Source organism: Artemia sp. Qi Xiang Cuo, chromosome 5 (assembly GCF_049724085.1).
Source record: "Artemia sp. Qi Xiang Cuo chromosome 5, ASM4972408v1, whole genome shotgun sequence".
Taxonomy (NCBI): Eukaryota; Metazoa; Arthropoda; class Branchiopoda; order Anostraca; family Artemiidae; genus Artemia; species Artemia sp. Qi Xiang Cuo.
Window position 1 is genome coordinate 75388403 of NC_142798.1, and position 18947 is coordinate 75407349.

Sequence of the window (18947 nt, forward strand, 5' to 3'; positions counted from 1 at the left end):
TACCATAAACTATGGTGAACTTGAGGCAGACACAAAAACATGGTTAATTACCATTTTACTCACTAGTAATGCTATTCTTTCTTCAGGTACGCCCTGAAGCTAAGGTACAGCTACCTGCTGTGGAACGAAGGTCTTCAGTTGAGAAGATTGCCAGGAGGCCGTACTGAGTTGTGGAATGTGGCTGAACACACCTGGGCACAAAGACGAGATACCTTAGCTACCCGAACGAAAGAAGCAGTTTAGGTTCATCTACCCAAGTGCTATGTTATGTGCCAAAGAATTGTGCATAATTTCTAAGGATACGATATTATGAAAACGTGTGCTATGCGCAATCATTGTGCAGCGATTTTCCTACTAGCATTTGTTTTAACAGTGCATGGACAGGGTCCTGGCCCTGGTGAAGCTTCAAATGAGTCTGTTAGTAGACCTGTTGATACTCGAGTCCAGTTTGATATTTTAGAAGAACAACCAATTGGTACATTTGTGGGTAAAGTTCCAATAAAACCTGGATTCACATACAGGTTCAATGAAAATCTGCGTGAATTTCGATTAAATAGTACAACTGGTGAAATAGTGACAAACGTAGTATTAGATCGTGAGGCATTTGAATCTGAAAAATTTGACTTAGTGGTTTTGTCAAGTCAACCAACATACCCGATTGAAGTTCGAATTACGCTGTTGGATTTAAATGATAACGCTCCCGCATTTCCAGAGCAAAGTATTGAAGTTTCATTTTCCGAAAACGCAAATGCCGGCACGCGAGTTATATTAGACACGGCAACTGACGCTGATAGTGGTGATAATAGTGTGACCACAAGCTATGAAATCGTGAGTGGTAATGAAGACAGGAAATTTAGACTTGCAGTGACCACAAATCCAAGTGGTGAAACACCTTATTTGCATTTAGAAACGACAGGTCTCTTAGACCGAGAAACAGTTCCATATTATCAATTAAACATATCAGCACAAGATGGCGGTGCGCCTCCGCTTTATGGGTACCTTCTGCTTAATATTTCTATACTCGACGTTAATGACAACCCTCCAATATTTGACCATAGTGACTATGTGGTTTCTCTGAATGAAAGTGTGCCAATAGGAACAATAGTTCTTCAAGTTGTGGCAACAGATAATGATGGAGGTGAAAATGCAAGGATTACATATTTTATTGCAGAGACTGAAACACAGTTTAGTGTCGATCCTGAGACTGGTGTTGTTACAACTGTTGAACCTTTAAAGTGTCAGCAAAATTGTCCTGATCAGCATTGTTCGAAAAGTTGCGTCTTCACAATTTTTGCTCGCGATCACGGCATCCCGAGACAAGTGGGTAGAACTTATATAACTGTGAATCTACTTGATGCAAATGACCACGATCCCATAATTCGGTTTCGCTATTTTCCTTCGACAGCAGAATTTGCCACTGTTGACGAAAACGCACAAAATGGCTCTGTTGTCGCTGCAGTGTCTGTTATTGATTTTGATGAAGGATCAAATGGTGAAACAGTTGTGGAAATAAAGACAGGAAACGAGCTTCGTCATTTCAGACTTGAACCAACGCCTAGTTTTCATATTGTGAGGGTGAACGGAACACTTGATCGGGAAAAATTGAACAAGTACAATTTAACAATTGCTGCAACGGATAAGGGCTCACCACCTCGCAGTACAACTGCTTTTTTAATAATTAGTGTCAACGATGTCAATGACCATGAGCCTGTGTTTGAAAAGAGTGAATATATAACAGTTTTAAGTGAACTTGCTCCGATTGGGTCGTATGTGGCAGGAATTACTGCAACTGATGAAGATACTGGAATTAATTCTAACATATTTTATTCTATCTTATCTGGTGATGACTATAATTGGTTTCAAATTGATCAAAATACAGGACTTGTCACCACAATTTCAGAGCTGGATCGGGAACTAAGAGATAGTCTTGAGCTTAAAATATCAGCCAGAGATGGTGGCCCAAGCCCAAAATGGGCGTATGCTTCGTTGCGTGTTACCCTGCTTGATGAAAATGATGAAAAACCTTCTTTCACAAATGGAGAACTGAATATTAGCCTGTCCGAAAATACTCAACCTAATACAATTGTAGCCGTACTATCTGCGACTGATCCTGATCAGGGTACAAATGGTACTATTTCTTATCATTTTGATCCAGAAATGGAGCAAGTATATCCGGGAATATTCTCCATTGACTCCTCTTCAGGCCAGATTATGACAAGAACAAAGCTTGATAGAGAAATAACCCCAGAATTTGAAATAAGAGTGATCGCCAAAGATCAAGGGGTACCATCTCAATCTTCTACTGCAACTGTGTATTTGAAAGTCGTTGATGCTAATGATAATAGCCCCGAATTTTACCCTGTGTACTACTTTGTAAGTGTTTTTGACTCAGCTACGATAGGTGAAGATATTGTACGTGTTATTGCTGTAGATGAAGATGAAGGCATTAATGCACAAATAAGTTATTCCATTAAAAGTGGTAGCGATGGTGTCTTTGAAATAAATGAAACGACTGGTATAATCAGTGTAAAGTCTACAGCAAGTCTTGGTAGTAAGCCCATTTACAAGCTCAAAATAGGTGCTAAGGATAAAGGGGATAGAAAAGCAGTTGAAGATGCTCTTGTGGAAGTGGCTATTGGTAACATGAATATTATTTCATTTACTGAATCTCAATATAACTTCACGATCAAAGAGGATTCTAGTGAAAAAGATCTTTCTATTGGACGTGAAGTTGGTCGAATAGTTACGGATGCGTCTCGTCAGACTGGAATCGTTAAATATTCTATTGTAAACGGAGACCCTGCTAGGCTGTTTACAATTAAGGACAGTTCTGGTTTAATTACAACAGCAAAGCGTGTTGACAGAGAACAAGGCCCTTTTTATGAATTAACTATCTTAGCCAGATCTGGATCATCTTACGGCACAGTCAAAGCCTATGTTACTGTCGCTGATTTAAATGACAATCCTCCTAAGTTTTCCATTTCACGTGCCATTGTTCATATCCCTGAAGACATTCCTCCTGGCCATGAGGTTTATCTTGCCCAAGCTTTTGATGCAGACGAAAACAGTAATGGTCTTGTAACATATGCCCTCAGTATGAATCCGCAAGAAATATTCCGTATATCTAAATCGTCTGGTATGATTTACTTAAGAAAACCAGTAAACGAGAAGGAGCAAGGTGCTTCAAAAAGTCTTACTATTGAAGTCATTGCTACTGATAATGGTCAGCCACCGTTGTCTTCCAGACAAATTGTTCAAGTTATAATTGACGATGTTAATGATCACACCCCAGTGTTCGAATTTTCGTCATATGAAACTTCTCTACAAGAAAATGTGCCATTGAACGATAGATTCTTTTCTTTAAGTGCCACTGATGAAGACGAAGGTGAAAATGGTATGATAAACTACGAAATTTCGGACGGGAACGACTTTAATAAGTTTGGAATTTTTCCAGACGGCTTTATTTATGTGCGAAGTGCTCTTGATAGAGAAGTTCAAGACTATTACGTGTTAACAATTACGGCAAGAGATGGCGGTTCTCCACAAAGAAGCTCTTGTGTAACTCTTGTAATTCATATTCTGGATGAAAATGATAACCCACCCGTGTTCAAAAACCAAACATTCTATTTTTACTTGCCAGAAAACGAGCTACCTGATACTTATATTGGACGTGTGACAGCTACAGATCGTGATGTCGGAAGAAATGCTGAACTCACCTTTTCTGTGACTAACAATCAAAATGATTTTGCTATTGACTCTAGAAGTGGTTTTGTAAGAACGTTGCAACTATTCGACAGAGAAAAACTGCTTCAAACAACAGGCCAAGAACACATTGTTCTTGAAGTAGTAGTCACTGACAACGGGGTGACCAGGCTGCGTGACCGAGCTAAAATCTATGTTTATATTACTGATGTTAATGATAATCCGCCAGTTTTTACCCGAAACCCATACAAGACTCAAATAAGTGAAACTACAATGGTCGATAGTCCTATTTTCCGAGTTCTAGCCACAGATGCAGATGAAAATATGAACGGAGTTGTTACATATTCGATATCATCCGGGGATAATGCTTCAACATTTCGGGTTGACAAGATGACTGGACAAGTGTACTTAAACAAGCCCCTTGACCGAGAAAAAATTACAAAATATTTGCTCACAATAACAGCTCAAGATCTAGGTGAGTCTCTTAGTTTATCAGCCACTACTACCCTCTCTATAGAAGTTCTTGATGAAAATGATAACGCTCCAGTATTTAAACAAAGTATTAGCGAAATTAGTGTTTCGGAAAAGACTCCATCTGGCACAAAATTATTTCAGTTTTATGCTACGGATAGTGATGATGGAATCAACAGTGAAATATTTTTTGGGATCGGTGCAGGGAATCTTCATGACACTTTCAGGATTGAGCCTAAAAGTGGCATCCTCTACTTGGAAAAGACAATTGACTACGAGGCACATCGTTCTTACACCCTAAACATAACTGTCAGTGACTCTGGTAGTCCGAAATTAACGACAACAAAGCTATTCACTATTGTTGTTCTTGACAGTAATGACAACGCACCAACTTTTCCAAGTACGGCGATTGTAAGACAAATTCAAGAGGGTATTGCCATAGGAACACCAATTGTTACTGTCAATGCTGAGGACCCAGACTCAGGGAATAACAGCAAAACAGGTTACTCACTTATTCAAAAGGAACCAGCACCATCTGCAAGAAACCCACCTTGTTTTTCTATAAGACCTGAAACAGGGGTAATTTATACCACTCATACAATTGACAGAGAATTTGCGGACACATTTCGTTTATTAGTCATTGCCACCGATCAGCCAAGCCCACCAGAAACTCCGATGTCATCAGAGAAGCTAGTGACAATAATTGTTGAAGATGTCAACGACAATTCTCCTTTCTTCACGTCTGTTAGTGCTGCTATTCTGCACAAAAACACTGAATCAGGAGCAAAAATCATGACAATAACTGCAACAGATGCTGACGCTAACACAAATGGATTTGTGACTTACCAAATTTTGTCTGGCAACAAAGAATTATTTGCTCTTGACAGGTCATCTGGCGTCTTAAGCACCCGAAAATCTGTTCATGTCCCTGAATCCTTTTATAAATTCGTTATCAGGGCATCGGACGAGGCAGTGCAGTCTCAAAGACGATTTACTGATCTTCTGGCAACGGTCATCGGAGTTAACAACGACACAAACGTTCCTATATTTTCAAGAGCATTGTATACTGGCTCTGTCACTGAGAATGAACCGACAGGAACAAGTGTTTTAACTGTTGTAGCCAGGTTGCCAGAAGGTCTTGTCCAAGATATTGATTATTATATTATTAATTCTACATCAAGTAAAGGACTGGCAGTAAGTTACTTTGAGGTTGATTCAAAAACTGGTACAGTTACTACAAGAGCACCTCTGGATAGAGAGTCCGGCATTACAGAGTACGAGATTGAGCTTGCAGCAGCGTCTGTTGGAGGTGGTGTCACTCAAGTTGGATTTTGCAAGGTGATTTTTTTTTATTCAGTATTAGTTTAATCTTGCTTCTCAATACCTTTCCATAAACGGAATTGACATCAAAGTCTTTTTTACTCCGTATACCTTAACGTTTTCTATAATTTGCAAAAAAATAATGATAGTAGAAATCCTGTCTAAGATTTGAAAATACCAGAGAAATGCGCCATTGCACAAAGTTTTAGTCTCTTGAGGTTGAAAATCTTATTGATTACATCCGTGACAACGGGATTTCTAAATTCAACCGCTGTTGCAGACATCAACAAAAAGTCGAACAATGAAATACTAAAAATGAGAAGAAAACATTTAAAAAAGCCATGGGCGCAGGCGTATTCTCTCGAAACGATGCCTCAGTTTCTGATTAGTGCTATTCTAATTCAATTTTAACGCCACCCCAGTGTAGAACGCCTATATTAGGCTATTGTTTTTTTGGTACTGGTGCGTTATATGGACACTTTTATATATTGTACAAGGAAACTGGTCACGAAAAACCCGTCAAACAGACTATTCTCAAGAGACCACTATACACAAATGACTGCAAAGCCGTGGTTTCTCAATGATCTGCAATATTTAAACGATTTTTTTTTGGCGTTTAAGGGGGGGGGGAAAGGTACCTAGATTAGGTTAGGTTACTTATTTAATATTTGCTATGCTTTACCCCCCCCCCCCCCATCCCCCTAATATGCAAACATATAGCCCAAATTTGTTTTTAAATTATTATATATTCATCCTATTTTATTTTATTCATTAGCAACAACCAAACTTGACTTTTTAGAAGTGTCCATATAACGCAACAGTACCGTTTTTTCCAGGAAGCTTGCAAATGTTTTACATCGATTTTTTATGTTCATTTTGAAAATATTTATTAAAATTTCAAGTTCAAATTCAGTAATGACTTCCAACGATTTGAAGTCTTTTTGTCAAATTTAAAAGTGATCTTTATAGATAGGATTTTCCTTTTTGATTCCCTTTTGATGTCTTTTTAGATATCCCTTAGATACCAGCGATATTCTTTTTTTCGAGAAAAATAATGAAAGGGTTCGGCACAAGCGTGGTGCTAGAATCAAATCAGAATAGGGGTTACTGTGTGTTCCAAGCGTTTCATGGAAGAATAAAACTGCAACAAATCAAACATTTTTCCAGGAACACTGATTTGTTTTTTATCTTTTGTTTTGTGATTTGTTCTTTTGTTTTTTGATTTGTTTAGAAAACTTCCATTTTAATGCTATTTCTGCCATTAATGACTTTTTTTCATAATTTGTCTTTATTATCGACTTTCAGCAAAATTAAGCAAAGCACACAATTGTTTTTTTTAATCAACTTTTTCTGAGAGTGCTAGAGAAAATTAATTTACTGAACAAAGCAACAAAAAATATATAGAAATTGGTTAGTCACTTTGCTATGTGGAGCTTGTCCGGCCAAAATAGGCAAACAAATCTTCCATAAAGCAGTCAAAATACACCATCCCCCCCTCCCGAAAAAAAGTTAACATGATAAACCTGATAACATTATAAAGCTGAAAAATATATAAATATGACAAACAGGTCTATGGCCAGTAAATGAAAAAGAAGAAAAAAACAAAAACGAATATTTCGCCCATATCAAACAAGGCGTCTTCAGAGTAGACAAAAATAAACTAAAACTAAAAAATGTACATAAAACTAAAATAGACTCACTTTTTGTTATTTTAAAAGGTTTAATCCAGTTACTTTTGTGAGGTGGTTTCACGAAGCTCTACCCCTTGTTTGGATTAATATATAGATGACAACCCCAGCTATTATAACACAACTTTATTGACAACCTTGGTAATTGTTAAAGCCCGAACTATAAACGTCGTAACTAAACAAAAGAATATAAGTTCTACATGACTTAAAATACAAACTACCGATTCCATATAGACACACTAATATATTGTGGATATACTTTAGCTTGGAGGGTAATCTTTTTTTTTATTATACTGTCGTCTTGCTTTCTCTTGGGTGCGATTGGTTGGCCCTTATAGATATATATACATTATAATTTTTACAAATTGTAAATTTTAAGCAACTGTATATTATATTTTGAGGTGAGTATTTTAAGTTTATGAACATTTTTTAGTTTCAGCTTATTCTTTGTCTACGCTGAAGACGCCTTGTTTGATACGGGCGAAATCTTCGTTTTTGTTTTTTTCTTCGCTTTTATTTACTGGCCATAGACCCGTTTGTCGTATTTATTTTTTTTCTGTCATGGCTGGCCAGTTCGGCTTTAGATCTTTTATATAAAGCTGTTAAATTTCTACTAAATCGGGTGAATACACAAACTGAATTCAAAAGGAGATATAAAAAAAACAATTAAAATGTGTAATTTATGTAAAACCCTCCAAAAAGGAAAACAAAACTTTTTTGGAGGAAACCAAAAAGGAAAACATCTAAAAAGGAAGAAAAAGACCTGATCTGGGGAGCAACTAACGACCGTAAATAGCGTAAAATATTCTAACATAACATATTATTTGTTAATGTTAGTTGTAGCTAACAAAAATCTTCCCTAAAGTTGTCTAAATTAAAAATTTTTTTATTATTTTCAATTATTTTTGTTTAGTTTGCTATTTTTTGTCCTGGTTCGTAAAACATTTTAATACAAGAGCATTTTATCATCATTTGTCAATCTTTTCCTGTCTTTTTTTTAGAACAGGTTTGCCTGGAACGAATAGAAGGCGTATTTTCTCTTACCATGTAAAAATAAAATTGAAACTTACAATGATTTATCATTAAAACTTTTTAAATACAGGGTTTACGAATGACGAAGCCAACGCAAAAAACAGCCTTGAAATTCTAGATGCAAATCGCAACGACAAAAAAAAACTCTAGGGTTTAATTAGTACTGTGACTCTGCTGATTTAAAAGGCTTAAGTCTCAAAATATAGATTTTAAGAAGAGAAAAAAAACGGGAAATAGCTTTGCGGTTATCTTGCTACATGTTAAAGACAAATTTATTTAGCAAGGAATATCGCCTTGGCTAGGACTATTCACCATTCTCTCTTCTGCGATAATCATCAAAAATGTTTGCTAAGCCGTTCTCAAGAGAAAGGTCAACAGGGCAATGCATGTTCAATCACGCTTTGATACTCCTGATCCATATTGCCCTGCTGAGTTCTCCGTTTGAGAACAGCTTTGCATACACTTTTTGACAACTATCTAAAAAGAAGTCAAATGTCAGATATGACCTTATGGCAGGAAAGCGAAGATGTATAACTTAGGACCTCAAGAATGTCTAGGAAGAAGATAAGTGCCTTCTGGCCCAAGTTTCCCCTTTGTGGCCTAAGTTTCTATTTTTACCATTTAGACCATTTTGTCCCACAATTTTCCTATTATTAGCTTCGGTACTGGTACATTATACGGACACTTCTAAAAAGTCAAGTTTGGTAATGAAATAAAATAAAATAGGATGAATATATAATAGCTTAGAAACAAATTTAGGCTATATATTTGCACATTCGGGGGGGGGATCGAGGGGTAAAGCATAGCATATATTAAAGCATATATTAGATGCGTAACCTAACCTAACCTAGGTACCTCCCCCCCCCAAACCCCAAAAACCCACAGTTTCAATATCGTAAACGCAATGAAAAGTACTCTTTGCATTCCATTTCAAGCATAGTTCATATAATTATCCAGTAAGCTTATCGCAGATCATTTCTGGTCTTCGTTCTCGGTGCGAACAAAAAGCTCCTCCCACTTCTTTCTGCATTAGCGGGTTAGTCTGTTTCCGATTGTTTCCAACAAAGTGCATCATTCGTAATAGCGTGTTTCCACTTGTTTCAGATTAGATCACAGTCTGACTTGTCTACCCATGAAAAGATCTGATGCCGCCTATGTTTCTATCTGCAAAAACGTTCTCTGGAGCACTCGCACCTTGGTCCGGGTTTTTATAATGGGTGAGATAGGGAGAGATCATACTGGATAATTATATAAACCGTGATTTCAAGAGACCGCTATTGAGAAATAACCATTCTGGCGGGTTTCGTCTATCATTAGTAGGGTGTATCCCATTTGAGCGCTTTCCCATTTGAGCGCCATGGCGCGCAAATGGGAATTTCCCATTTGCGCGCCGTATTTTAATTAGTTCAGTTGGGTCCCAATTGAGCGCCACATCATATTTTGCGTTTGTTAGGTGATATAGCTAGGTGATCAGGTAAATTTTTCGCAAATCATATTATTGACTTACGAATAAAGTAAACACACCACTCGATGCCTTTTTTAGGCTCTTTCCAAATATAATAATCATTTTTGTCGGAAATGAATTTTACCCCCACCCCTATCTATACCAATCCAGGGTATATATTTGCACCTTAGGGGGGTGGGGGTAAATTTTAAACTTACCTCCCATTTACATCAGAAATAAAATTTACCCCCCCCCCCCTAATTTTCAAAAAAAAAACCTGACTTTGTTTTTATTTGGATGGGGGTAAAATTAAATAAAGAAAAAATTATTATTATATTTTTAAAGAGCATAAAAAAGTTATCGAGTGGTATTTTTAATTTATTATTATTTCAATAATATCAACTGCGAAAAATTTACCGACGGGTCTTCATGTCTGTTTTCCTCATACAGTATATAGCGGTGGATACCGCATAATGCATAAGTACCTGTATATACCTTTAGTAGTAAATATATATGGTATACATAAATACTATATATATTTACTTAGTTTATAATACTATAAATGGAAGTTATTTTCACAACCATTGACCCAATAAAATCCTCAGTTTTGTTCGTTGTCTTCGTGGCAATAAATATTTCTACAGGTCAATGTGGCAGCAAACCACGCTTCATCCACCGCAAAATCACAATTTTGGGTTTGGCGCTCAAATGGTACTCCGTGGCGCTCAAATGGGAACAAAATTCCATGGCGCTCAAATGGAACAAAATTCCGTGGCGCTCAAATGGGAAAGCGCTCAAATGGGAACACCCCCATTAGTATATAGAAGTGACCATCTAAATACACTAGTACCCAAGCTTCATTTTCTAAGTATTTGTACGAACAACAAGTGGAGTTATAAAAATGTTTTCTTCTTAATGTTGCGAACCATTTTTTTTTTCAAACAAATTTTTTTTCAAATGTTGTGAAAACTGTCAGTTTTCAAACTGTCAACTGTCAAAAACTGTCAGTTTTTTGTAAACCCAATAAGATCTGGTGAAGGGGTTGCCCCTTAGATCAAACGCCATTAATTAATTTCGCACCAGTTGTAATACTCCAGTATGTGGTTAGATTCATATTATAAAGGTTTTTATCTCTCTTCTTCTTTTATTTTCTTTATATTTTGTTTTGCTTTCATCAAATTCATCTTTTATTCATTGTGTTTGTTCAGACACGGCTGTTTTTCATTTCGCAGAATAATAAGTGCATGAATATGCTACCTGATACCTCGAAAGGGGGTCATGGGGTATAAACGATTTGGGAGGTTACACATATTAAGTTGCTACACAAAGACTAAGATATTGACCTCTTTAAGTACCATGAAAATAAAAGATAAAAACTTTTTTGCCCGTTTTAGGTCTATTCATATTTAAAAATCATGATTTTTTAAAGTTTTTTTTTTAGATATTTTCAAAATTAGAAAGTTTTTTGGGCAGTGCCACATTTGTATCGCCACATTAAAACATCAAAACAAATAAGCAGAATTAAATAGTTAAATCTTTTCTATTATTTTTTTCTGTTCTATTATTATTTTTGGTACTGGTGCATTATGCGGGCACCGCCAAGAAGTCAAGTTTGGTTAGTGCTATGAAATAAAATAAAATAGGATGAATAATAGTTTAGAAACAATTTTGGGCAATATATTTGCACATTAGGGGGGTGGTGGTGGTGAATAAAGCATAGCATATATTAAATACGTAACCTAAACTAGGTACCTCCCCCAAAATTCAAACATAGCAATTTGATGACTCCCAAAGACAATTTTGCCTCCCCCCCCCCAAACCCCAACATTTTCTTCAGACTTGAGAATAGTGTACTGGAATGGTGCTCCTGCTCCCATGGCCTTATCCAAGGGGTGGTTGCACCCGATTTGACACCCTCCGACCCGAAATTTTCGTCAGATCCTTGTAAAAGTAACAAAAATTCATGTAATATATTATTCTCGTTTATCCTTCTTTGGTAGAATAAATAAATAAATATTGTAATTTTGACCTTCACAACAAAATACAATTAACCATTAAAAAAAACATTTTCTAATCGTACTTATAGTTAACCAGTGGAAAATTCCCACTTTCAATTTTCACTACCCGAACACGAATGTTAGCGAGACAAAGTGATATTTATGCATGATAGTAATGCGGTGTCATTACTGCACACGGTGGGGAGTCGGGTGGGGGCGATACCAAAACAAAAGTAAGCCGATTGAGATAAAAAAAAAGTGTAAAATCCTGTGCTGCAATGAAAAATGTTAATGGTTTTTGATAAACTGAAAATATATATATAAGTTTTGAAAGTTTATTTTATTGATGCATGATATATAAATAAGGCGAGACCGAATAGTGCAAGCGTCACTTAATCAATAGGAATAAACAGGCTTCATTTTCACTGTCCTTGGTTCTTCAATGGTTTCATACTCCTATCAAAATATAATACTGTGATGACAGATTGCTCTGTGGAAAATGTTTTCACAGTAAACATTTTACTGTGATGAATTCTCATTGAATATATTTTTTCGTTTCACGCTGAAGGAGAGAGGCGTTTGTCCCTTCGAAATATTCACTTTGTTGTGTTTTGTCAGTATTTTCCTTTGACCTTTAAAAATTTTAAGCATTTTCTTTAAAAATGTGTATATATATATATATATATATATAAATATATATATATTTTTTTCTCCAATAATAACTTAAGTGTTTCTTTTTTATCGGTGTATTTAGTTTTTTCCTTTTATTTTTCCTTGCTCCACAATAATCTTTTGTAGATGGTGGACAAAATAAATCATTATTATTATATTATTATTAAATATTTAAAAATATGTATATATATGTATATATATATATATATATATATATATATATATATATATATATATATATATATATATATATATATATATATATATATATATATATATATATATATATATATATATATATATATATATATATATATATATATATATATATATATATATATATATATATATATATATATATATATATATATATATATATATATATATATATATATATATATATATATATATATATATATATATATATATATATATATATATATATATATATATATATATATATATATATATATATATATATATATATATATATATATATATATATATATATATATATATATATATATATATATATATATATATATATATATATATATGTATATGTATATGTAACATACTCTTGTAACATGAAAAATGTTACTGGAAAAATGTAAAGAATAAAATAGTAGCCTAACTGGTTCGTTGTGCATATGATATAGAATGCCCGAATATGTCTGAGATATAAACAAAGAATTTAGAATTCTTGAAAAAGAAAAAGAAAGAGAAATTCTTAAATTAGAAAATGAATCCCAGGTTTTATTTTTCGTAGCAGTTGTTAAAAAAAATTGGTATTTTCGAAGGAATACCTAGGCATCCTTTTTACCAGACCTCACTGCCTTTCTATGACAAAGAAATTACGTTCACACGGGGACAAGTCTTTTTATTTAATTCGTCACGGAAAATTTCTGTTTAGTCGACTCTTTCTTTTTCTCCAAATACAAAAAAGGCAAAATCAGTCGTAATGTCCAAATGATTCAAATGATTCCAGTGTTCTATATTTGTTTATACCCCACAACCATATTTTTGGCAAGTCTTGGGTAGCAAATTGACTGGTAAAATACATTGGCTCCCCTCCCCCAAAGTGGTTTACATCGATATTTGTTTCAGTTGGTGGAGCAAAGACTTCTAAACTTTATCATGTGTATGTTTCGATAAAGGGTGTTGTCAGAAAGGGTGTATTTACACTACAACGGTGCATTTTGAGCTGGCTGCGCTTCGAATTCGGAGCAGTTTTTAGCGATTATTTTTGGAAAATTGTATTTTCGGCGCACGGCGCATTCGACCTGAATTTTTTTAGATTAAATTAGAAATTGGTTTATATATATATGTTTTTCTATGTAAAGCAACTAAAATATATCATTTCGAATATTTTGGGAACCTCCTCCATCTTGCTTTTTAGTTTCATTCCTTGCACTGCAAAGATCTCAAAAATCCATATCGAGAAATGTAAAATAAATTTTTGTGGTATTACATTGCCAGATCAAAAAGAAAAAAAACTTAACAAACTACATTCCCAGACGTAAATAATTTACTGAATAAATTTAAGATTCACAGATCTATATATCATCGAGTTTTGACATTCTCAGCAGTAGTTCCGCCCTCACTACGGAAAAGGTAAAATACAGAGCAAAGCAAAAAGTGAGTAATGAGAACTGGAAAATAAACTTCGATTCCATTTTATATTTTTCTTTTAACATTTTACAAAGGGTTCAACTCCCAGCTCAACCTCTAAAAAACTGGCTAGTCTAGATTCATATTTGTTTCGGTGGGAATGATGAAGACTCCTAAACTATATCATGTGTATTTTTCAACAAAGGGCAATACCCAGCATTGCTGGGTATTGGAAGTAGCTCATATGCGCTACTTGGGCACTTTTTGAGCTGGTTGCCCTTCAAATTCTTGAAATCAACGAATTTCTAAAGCGATCATTTTTTTAGAATAACATTTCTGGGCGTATTTGCACTCAAAAAATGGTATTCTGCATAGTTTGTGGCATGTGTGCACAGCTGAGGGGTCTATAATAATTTTTTTTTAGGGGGAGGGTGCAATTATGGAAAATTAGGGCTTTTCGGGAAGGGAGCGTCCCTGATCCTCTTTCTTTCCTGCGTACGTTTCTGCTTTTGGTTCATTTTGTGCTTTTGTAAGATAGCACAAAACCTGTTTTTGTACTATACCGATAAATAACTATTTCATAAAATTTGCATGGGTGATGAGCTTATATAACAAAATCAAGTCATGAATGCCATTAAAAAGGGTAATACTTAAAAGAGACTTAACATATAATCCAAAGAATATATTTAAAGAATATATTAAGAATATATTTTAAGATTTAGTTCATTGAAATAACCCCCCCCCCCTACCTTCCCTAAATTGTGTTTGTACGTTTGCCACTTGACAAAATATGCAGGCGATTCGGCCTGAAGGTGTCTGATTAAATGTCGCCTTTTCCCACCGTCTTTTTGCCAATTCTTAAAGGCGATAAAATGAACATCTCTTTCGCTCCCTCTCGTCCATTACTTTTATTTTCGAATCTCCAGGAGCATCGTTAGGTTTTGGGTCAAATTGTGCAATAATGTTTGGATTCCTGAGGGGAGGAATCGAAAGGATTTAAATCATTTAAAGCTCCTAAATGGCTTTTTGCTTAAGTTTTTAAAAGGTTTTAGAGCGGGTGAATTCATTGAGCAAAATTTATTTCTTAGAGCTTTTTCACTTGTCATACCTTGATTAGGCTACCTTTCATCTTACCTTTTGCCTCAAAAAAAGGGAATCAAGTCCAACAAGGGCTGAAAATTTTACAATAAGAATTGGAATGAAGTGTTGTATTTTGGACTGGGTTGCAAAATTTCATGGTTGATGCATTTGTTTTTCTTTTGTTTCCTAACATAACCTATTCTCATCAAAGGGGGGACAATTTGGCAAAGCATCTACAGTAAAAATTTGGGCTCTTTGGCTTTCCTTGCCTGAGAGTTTACAGTACCAAATACATCGAAATAAAGATTTGTTCCCCTGTACCCTTTTAGATTTATTCACACCTGAAACCCACGATTTTCTAACATAAATTTTTTGATTGGATACTTGTCTGTTAAACAAAACATCCTCAAAAAGTGAAATTAGGCTAATCCTGGTGGAATATACCAAAACATGATGATAATATAATGCTTTAGAAACAAAATTTTGGAAACTATAACAAAGATTTATGGAAAGCAGGCCACGCAGAACGCATTATATTAAATACTTAACCTAACCCCTAAGCATCTCTAGATAATAAATATTTAATTAAAAATATACATACATTAAAGTTTCCTCACTCAAAATAAGAAAATCATAACCGATTCAAACCGGTTTTGTCGTAACGTAGACAGCGTAAATCTTGAGGATGTTCTGTTTAATAGACAAGTACCTTTGATTGTTTCAAAGTTATGAAACTTTGGAGCAGAACCACAGTTTTGTCAGTGTTGTCATGTTGAGTTACGAAAAAAATAAGCAAAACGAAAAAGTTAAATTTCAGCAAGCCTTTCATCCGAAAAAGTTCAAACATTAACAATATGTTAGCTACATTTTCACAGGAAAGCTGCATCTTCTTAAGCTATTTGGTACATATGTCGTTAGCTGATATTTTGTTGAATCTTCACCCGCTTTTTTTTTTTTTTTTTCTTTTTTTTTAATTTACGTTCGCTACTACCAAAACTGTATAACTGTATTTTGAATTTAATTTCATTAAAGATCGACTTCACAATTTTTTCTAATTCTGAAAAATATATATGGTTTTGTAATTTTACACTTAACCAGTTCAGTCATATTCATTTTCACTGTACTTGGTACTTCTATCGCTTCTAGATTTTCTTTTCTTCTCTGTCTTAACAGAAACTGTTGTTGTCGAACAAAAAAAAAATTAAACAAATCATATCCAGTAAATATTGGGTATTTCTTCTTTACTTACCTGAAAGTCTTAACCTAGGGTTGAATTTAAAGGCAACCCTAGGTTACATTTAGATCGTGGGGATTTGCGAACCGACTATCTGTTATATTAGACGCTATATCAATCAATCAATCAATCAATCAATCGATTTTATTTAATCAATAAACTCAACAAAATACACTTCAATATAAACTCCCCCGTAAGGCTCTATGGCCATGAAAAAACAAGGGGGGAAGCAAAAATGAAACAAATACTTAAAAAACAAAAACATTTTCAACATCATATATTCACCCCTTTAAGAGACTCAACACAAGAGAAACATAAGATAAAAAAAATCATAAGATACAATGATCAACATAAAAAAAAAACTTAATTACTAGCTAGACAATCCCTAACATAATTTTTTAACATACCAAACGAGTGGCAGCTTCGTGCAGACACAGGGAGCGTGTTCCAAATTTCGTTGCAAGTTGTCAGAGGGTTGAAATCAGACCTCACTGATGGAGTATGAAGAATCTGTAAATTGCTGGAAGATGATAAGTCGGAGATGTCGGAGTGCGGAGATGATAAGTCGATTGATCAGAAACAAAAGATATATTATTACATAGAGCAGCAGGAAGACGGCCGTGCAACTGTAAAAAGATGAAAGAAGAACAGGAAAGAAAATAGAGAGATTTCAAATCAAGTAAGAGTTTAAGTCAAGATCGGTTAGTTTCCTTAATAAGAGTCCTTGCTTTATCATAAAGTTTTGAAAGTGGCATCAGAGACGAGGGAAAAGTTGACATCCATATAACAGAACAATATCAAACAGTTCGTGGTAACGAACTGTAAGTAAGGAGCGACCCGGCTCAATAGTAACCGAAACTCTAAAAAACGGAATTTTGATACCAATAGATACATCAGAAGAATCAGATTTTTATGCTGATTTAAAATAAATAAGTTTCATCAAGTTTAGTCTTACCCATCAAAAGTTACGCACCTGAGAAAATTCGCCTGATTTTCGAAAAAAGGGGGAAGACCCCCTAAAAGTTATAGAACTTTAATGAAAATCACACCATCATATTCAGCGTATCAGAGAACTCAACTGTAGACGTTTCAAGCTCCTATCTATAAAAATGTGGAATTTTCCATTTTTTGCCAGAAGAAAGATCACAGCACAGATGCGTGTTTATTTGTTTTTTGTTTTTTTTTTTTGTTTTTTTTTTCTTTTTCCCAGGGGTGATCGTATACACCCAGTGGTCCTAGAATATCGTGGGAGGGCTAATTGGAACGGAAATTAAAAGTTCTAGCGCCCTTTTTAAGTGACCAAAAAAAATGGAGGGCAACTAGGCCCCCTCCCACGCTCATTTTTTCCCAAAGTCACCCGATCGAAATTTTGAGATAGCCATTTTGTTCAGCATGGTCGAAAATATTATAACTATGTGTTTTAGGATGACTTAATCCCTCGAAGCCCCCAGGGGGAGGGCTGAAAGTTATGAACTTTACCAATTTTTAACATATTGTTTTGGTTTTTGGGATGTTTACAGACTTTTTCTGGGGTGATCTTTTCTGGTTGGGGGGGTTGGAGGTGGGTCGTGAATTATATGGGAGGATCTTTCCATGAAGGAAGTTTTCATGGGGGAAAAGACATGTCTCTGAAGAGGGCGCCGGATTTCCCATCATTATTTAAAACAAAACTCTGAAATTAAACATAGAAAAGCAAGTTTTTCAACTGAAAGTAAGGAGCAACATCAAAACTTAAAACGAACAAAAAATATTAGCTATATGATTGGGTTCACCTTCTAGTCAATGCCTCGCTCTTTAAGCCAAAGATTTGTTAGTACTTTCATACGAGCTATTTGTTCTAATTAACGGCGTTTGTGATTAAGGGGTCATTTTTAAAGAATTGGAACAAAATTCCAACTTTAGCTTAAAAAGCAAGGTATTGACTAGGGTTACGTAAGTTCATTTGTAAATTACGTCAGAACCAAATTTAGAGACAGCCCTTTAGCAAAAGAAAAGTAAAATTTTTATGCAAATTTTGTTTAATTATTCAATGACGGTGAGCCAAAATAAAAGCTGCATTAACTAAAAAACGATCAGAAATTAAATAAAAAAAAACAAGTTTTTTAAACTGAAAGTAAGGAGCGACATTAAAAATTAAAACGAACAGAAATTATTCCGTATATGAAAGGGGCTGTCCCCTCCTCAACGCCTCGCTCTTTACGCTAAAGTTTTTATTGTTTTAAAAAATAAAGTTATGAGACAGAGTCAAACTTTTGCGTAAAGAGTGAGGCGTTGAAGAGGGGGCATCTCCTTTCATATACGGAATAATTTCTGTTCGTTTTAAGTTTTAATGTCGCTCCTTACTTTCAGTTTATAAAACTTGTTTTTTTTAATTAATCAAAGGAAAGATTGATAAGTCTCGTGAGGGCAGAAATGATGACAGGAAGAATGAACTTTACAACCTTAGTCGGAATACGGTCTGGGCCAGAAGATGAAGAACCCCTCAAATCATTGACAATTCTGGCTATTTCAGCTTCAGAGGCAGGTTCCAATGCCACTGAATTAGGACAAGGCAGTCCAAGGTAAGACCTAAAGTCAGGTAGAGAAGAAGAAGGACTTATAGAAGAGGCTGTAGTTTTGCCGATATTAGCAAAATAGGAAGTAAACGCATCTTGAACTTTCCTCTTGAGCTCACCCTCTACATTTTTGCCTTCCCT

The 18947-nt window shown here is 34.9% G+C and overlaps 1 protein-coding gene across 1 annotated transcript in view; it reads left to right on the forward strand.

The window, feature by feature from the left end:
- The first annotated feature begins 258 nt into the window (after positions 1-258).
- Positions 259-18947, forward strand: part of ft (cadherin-related tumor suppressor fat) — a 163049-nt gene continuing 144360 nt past the window's right edge. Inside the window, exon 1 of the mRNA XM_089089942.1 lies at positions 259-5511. Coding sequence (XP_088946068.1) covers positions 310-5511 — 5202 coding nt within the window. The 5' untranslated portion in view covers positions 259-309. The remainder of the gene's footprint in view (positions 5512-18947) is intronic.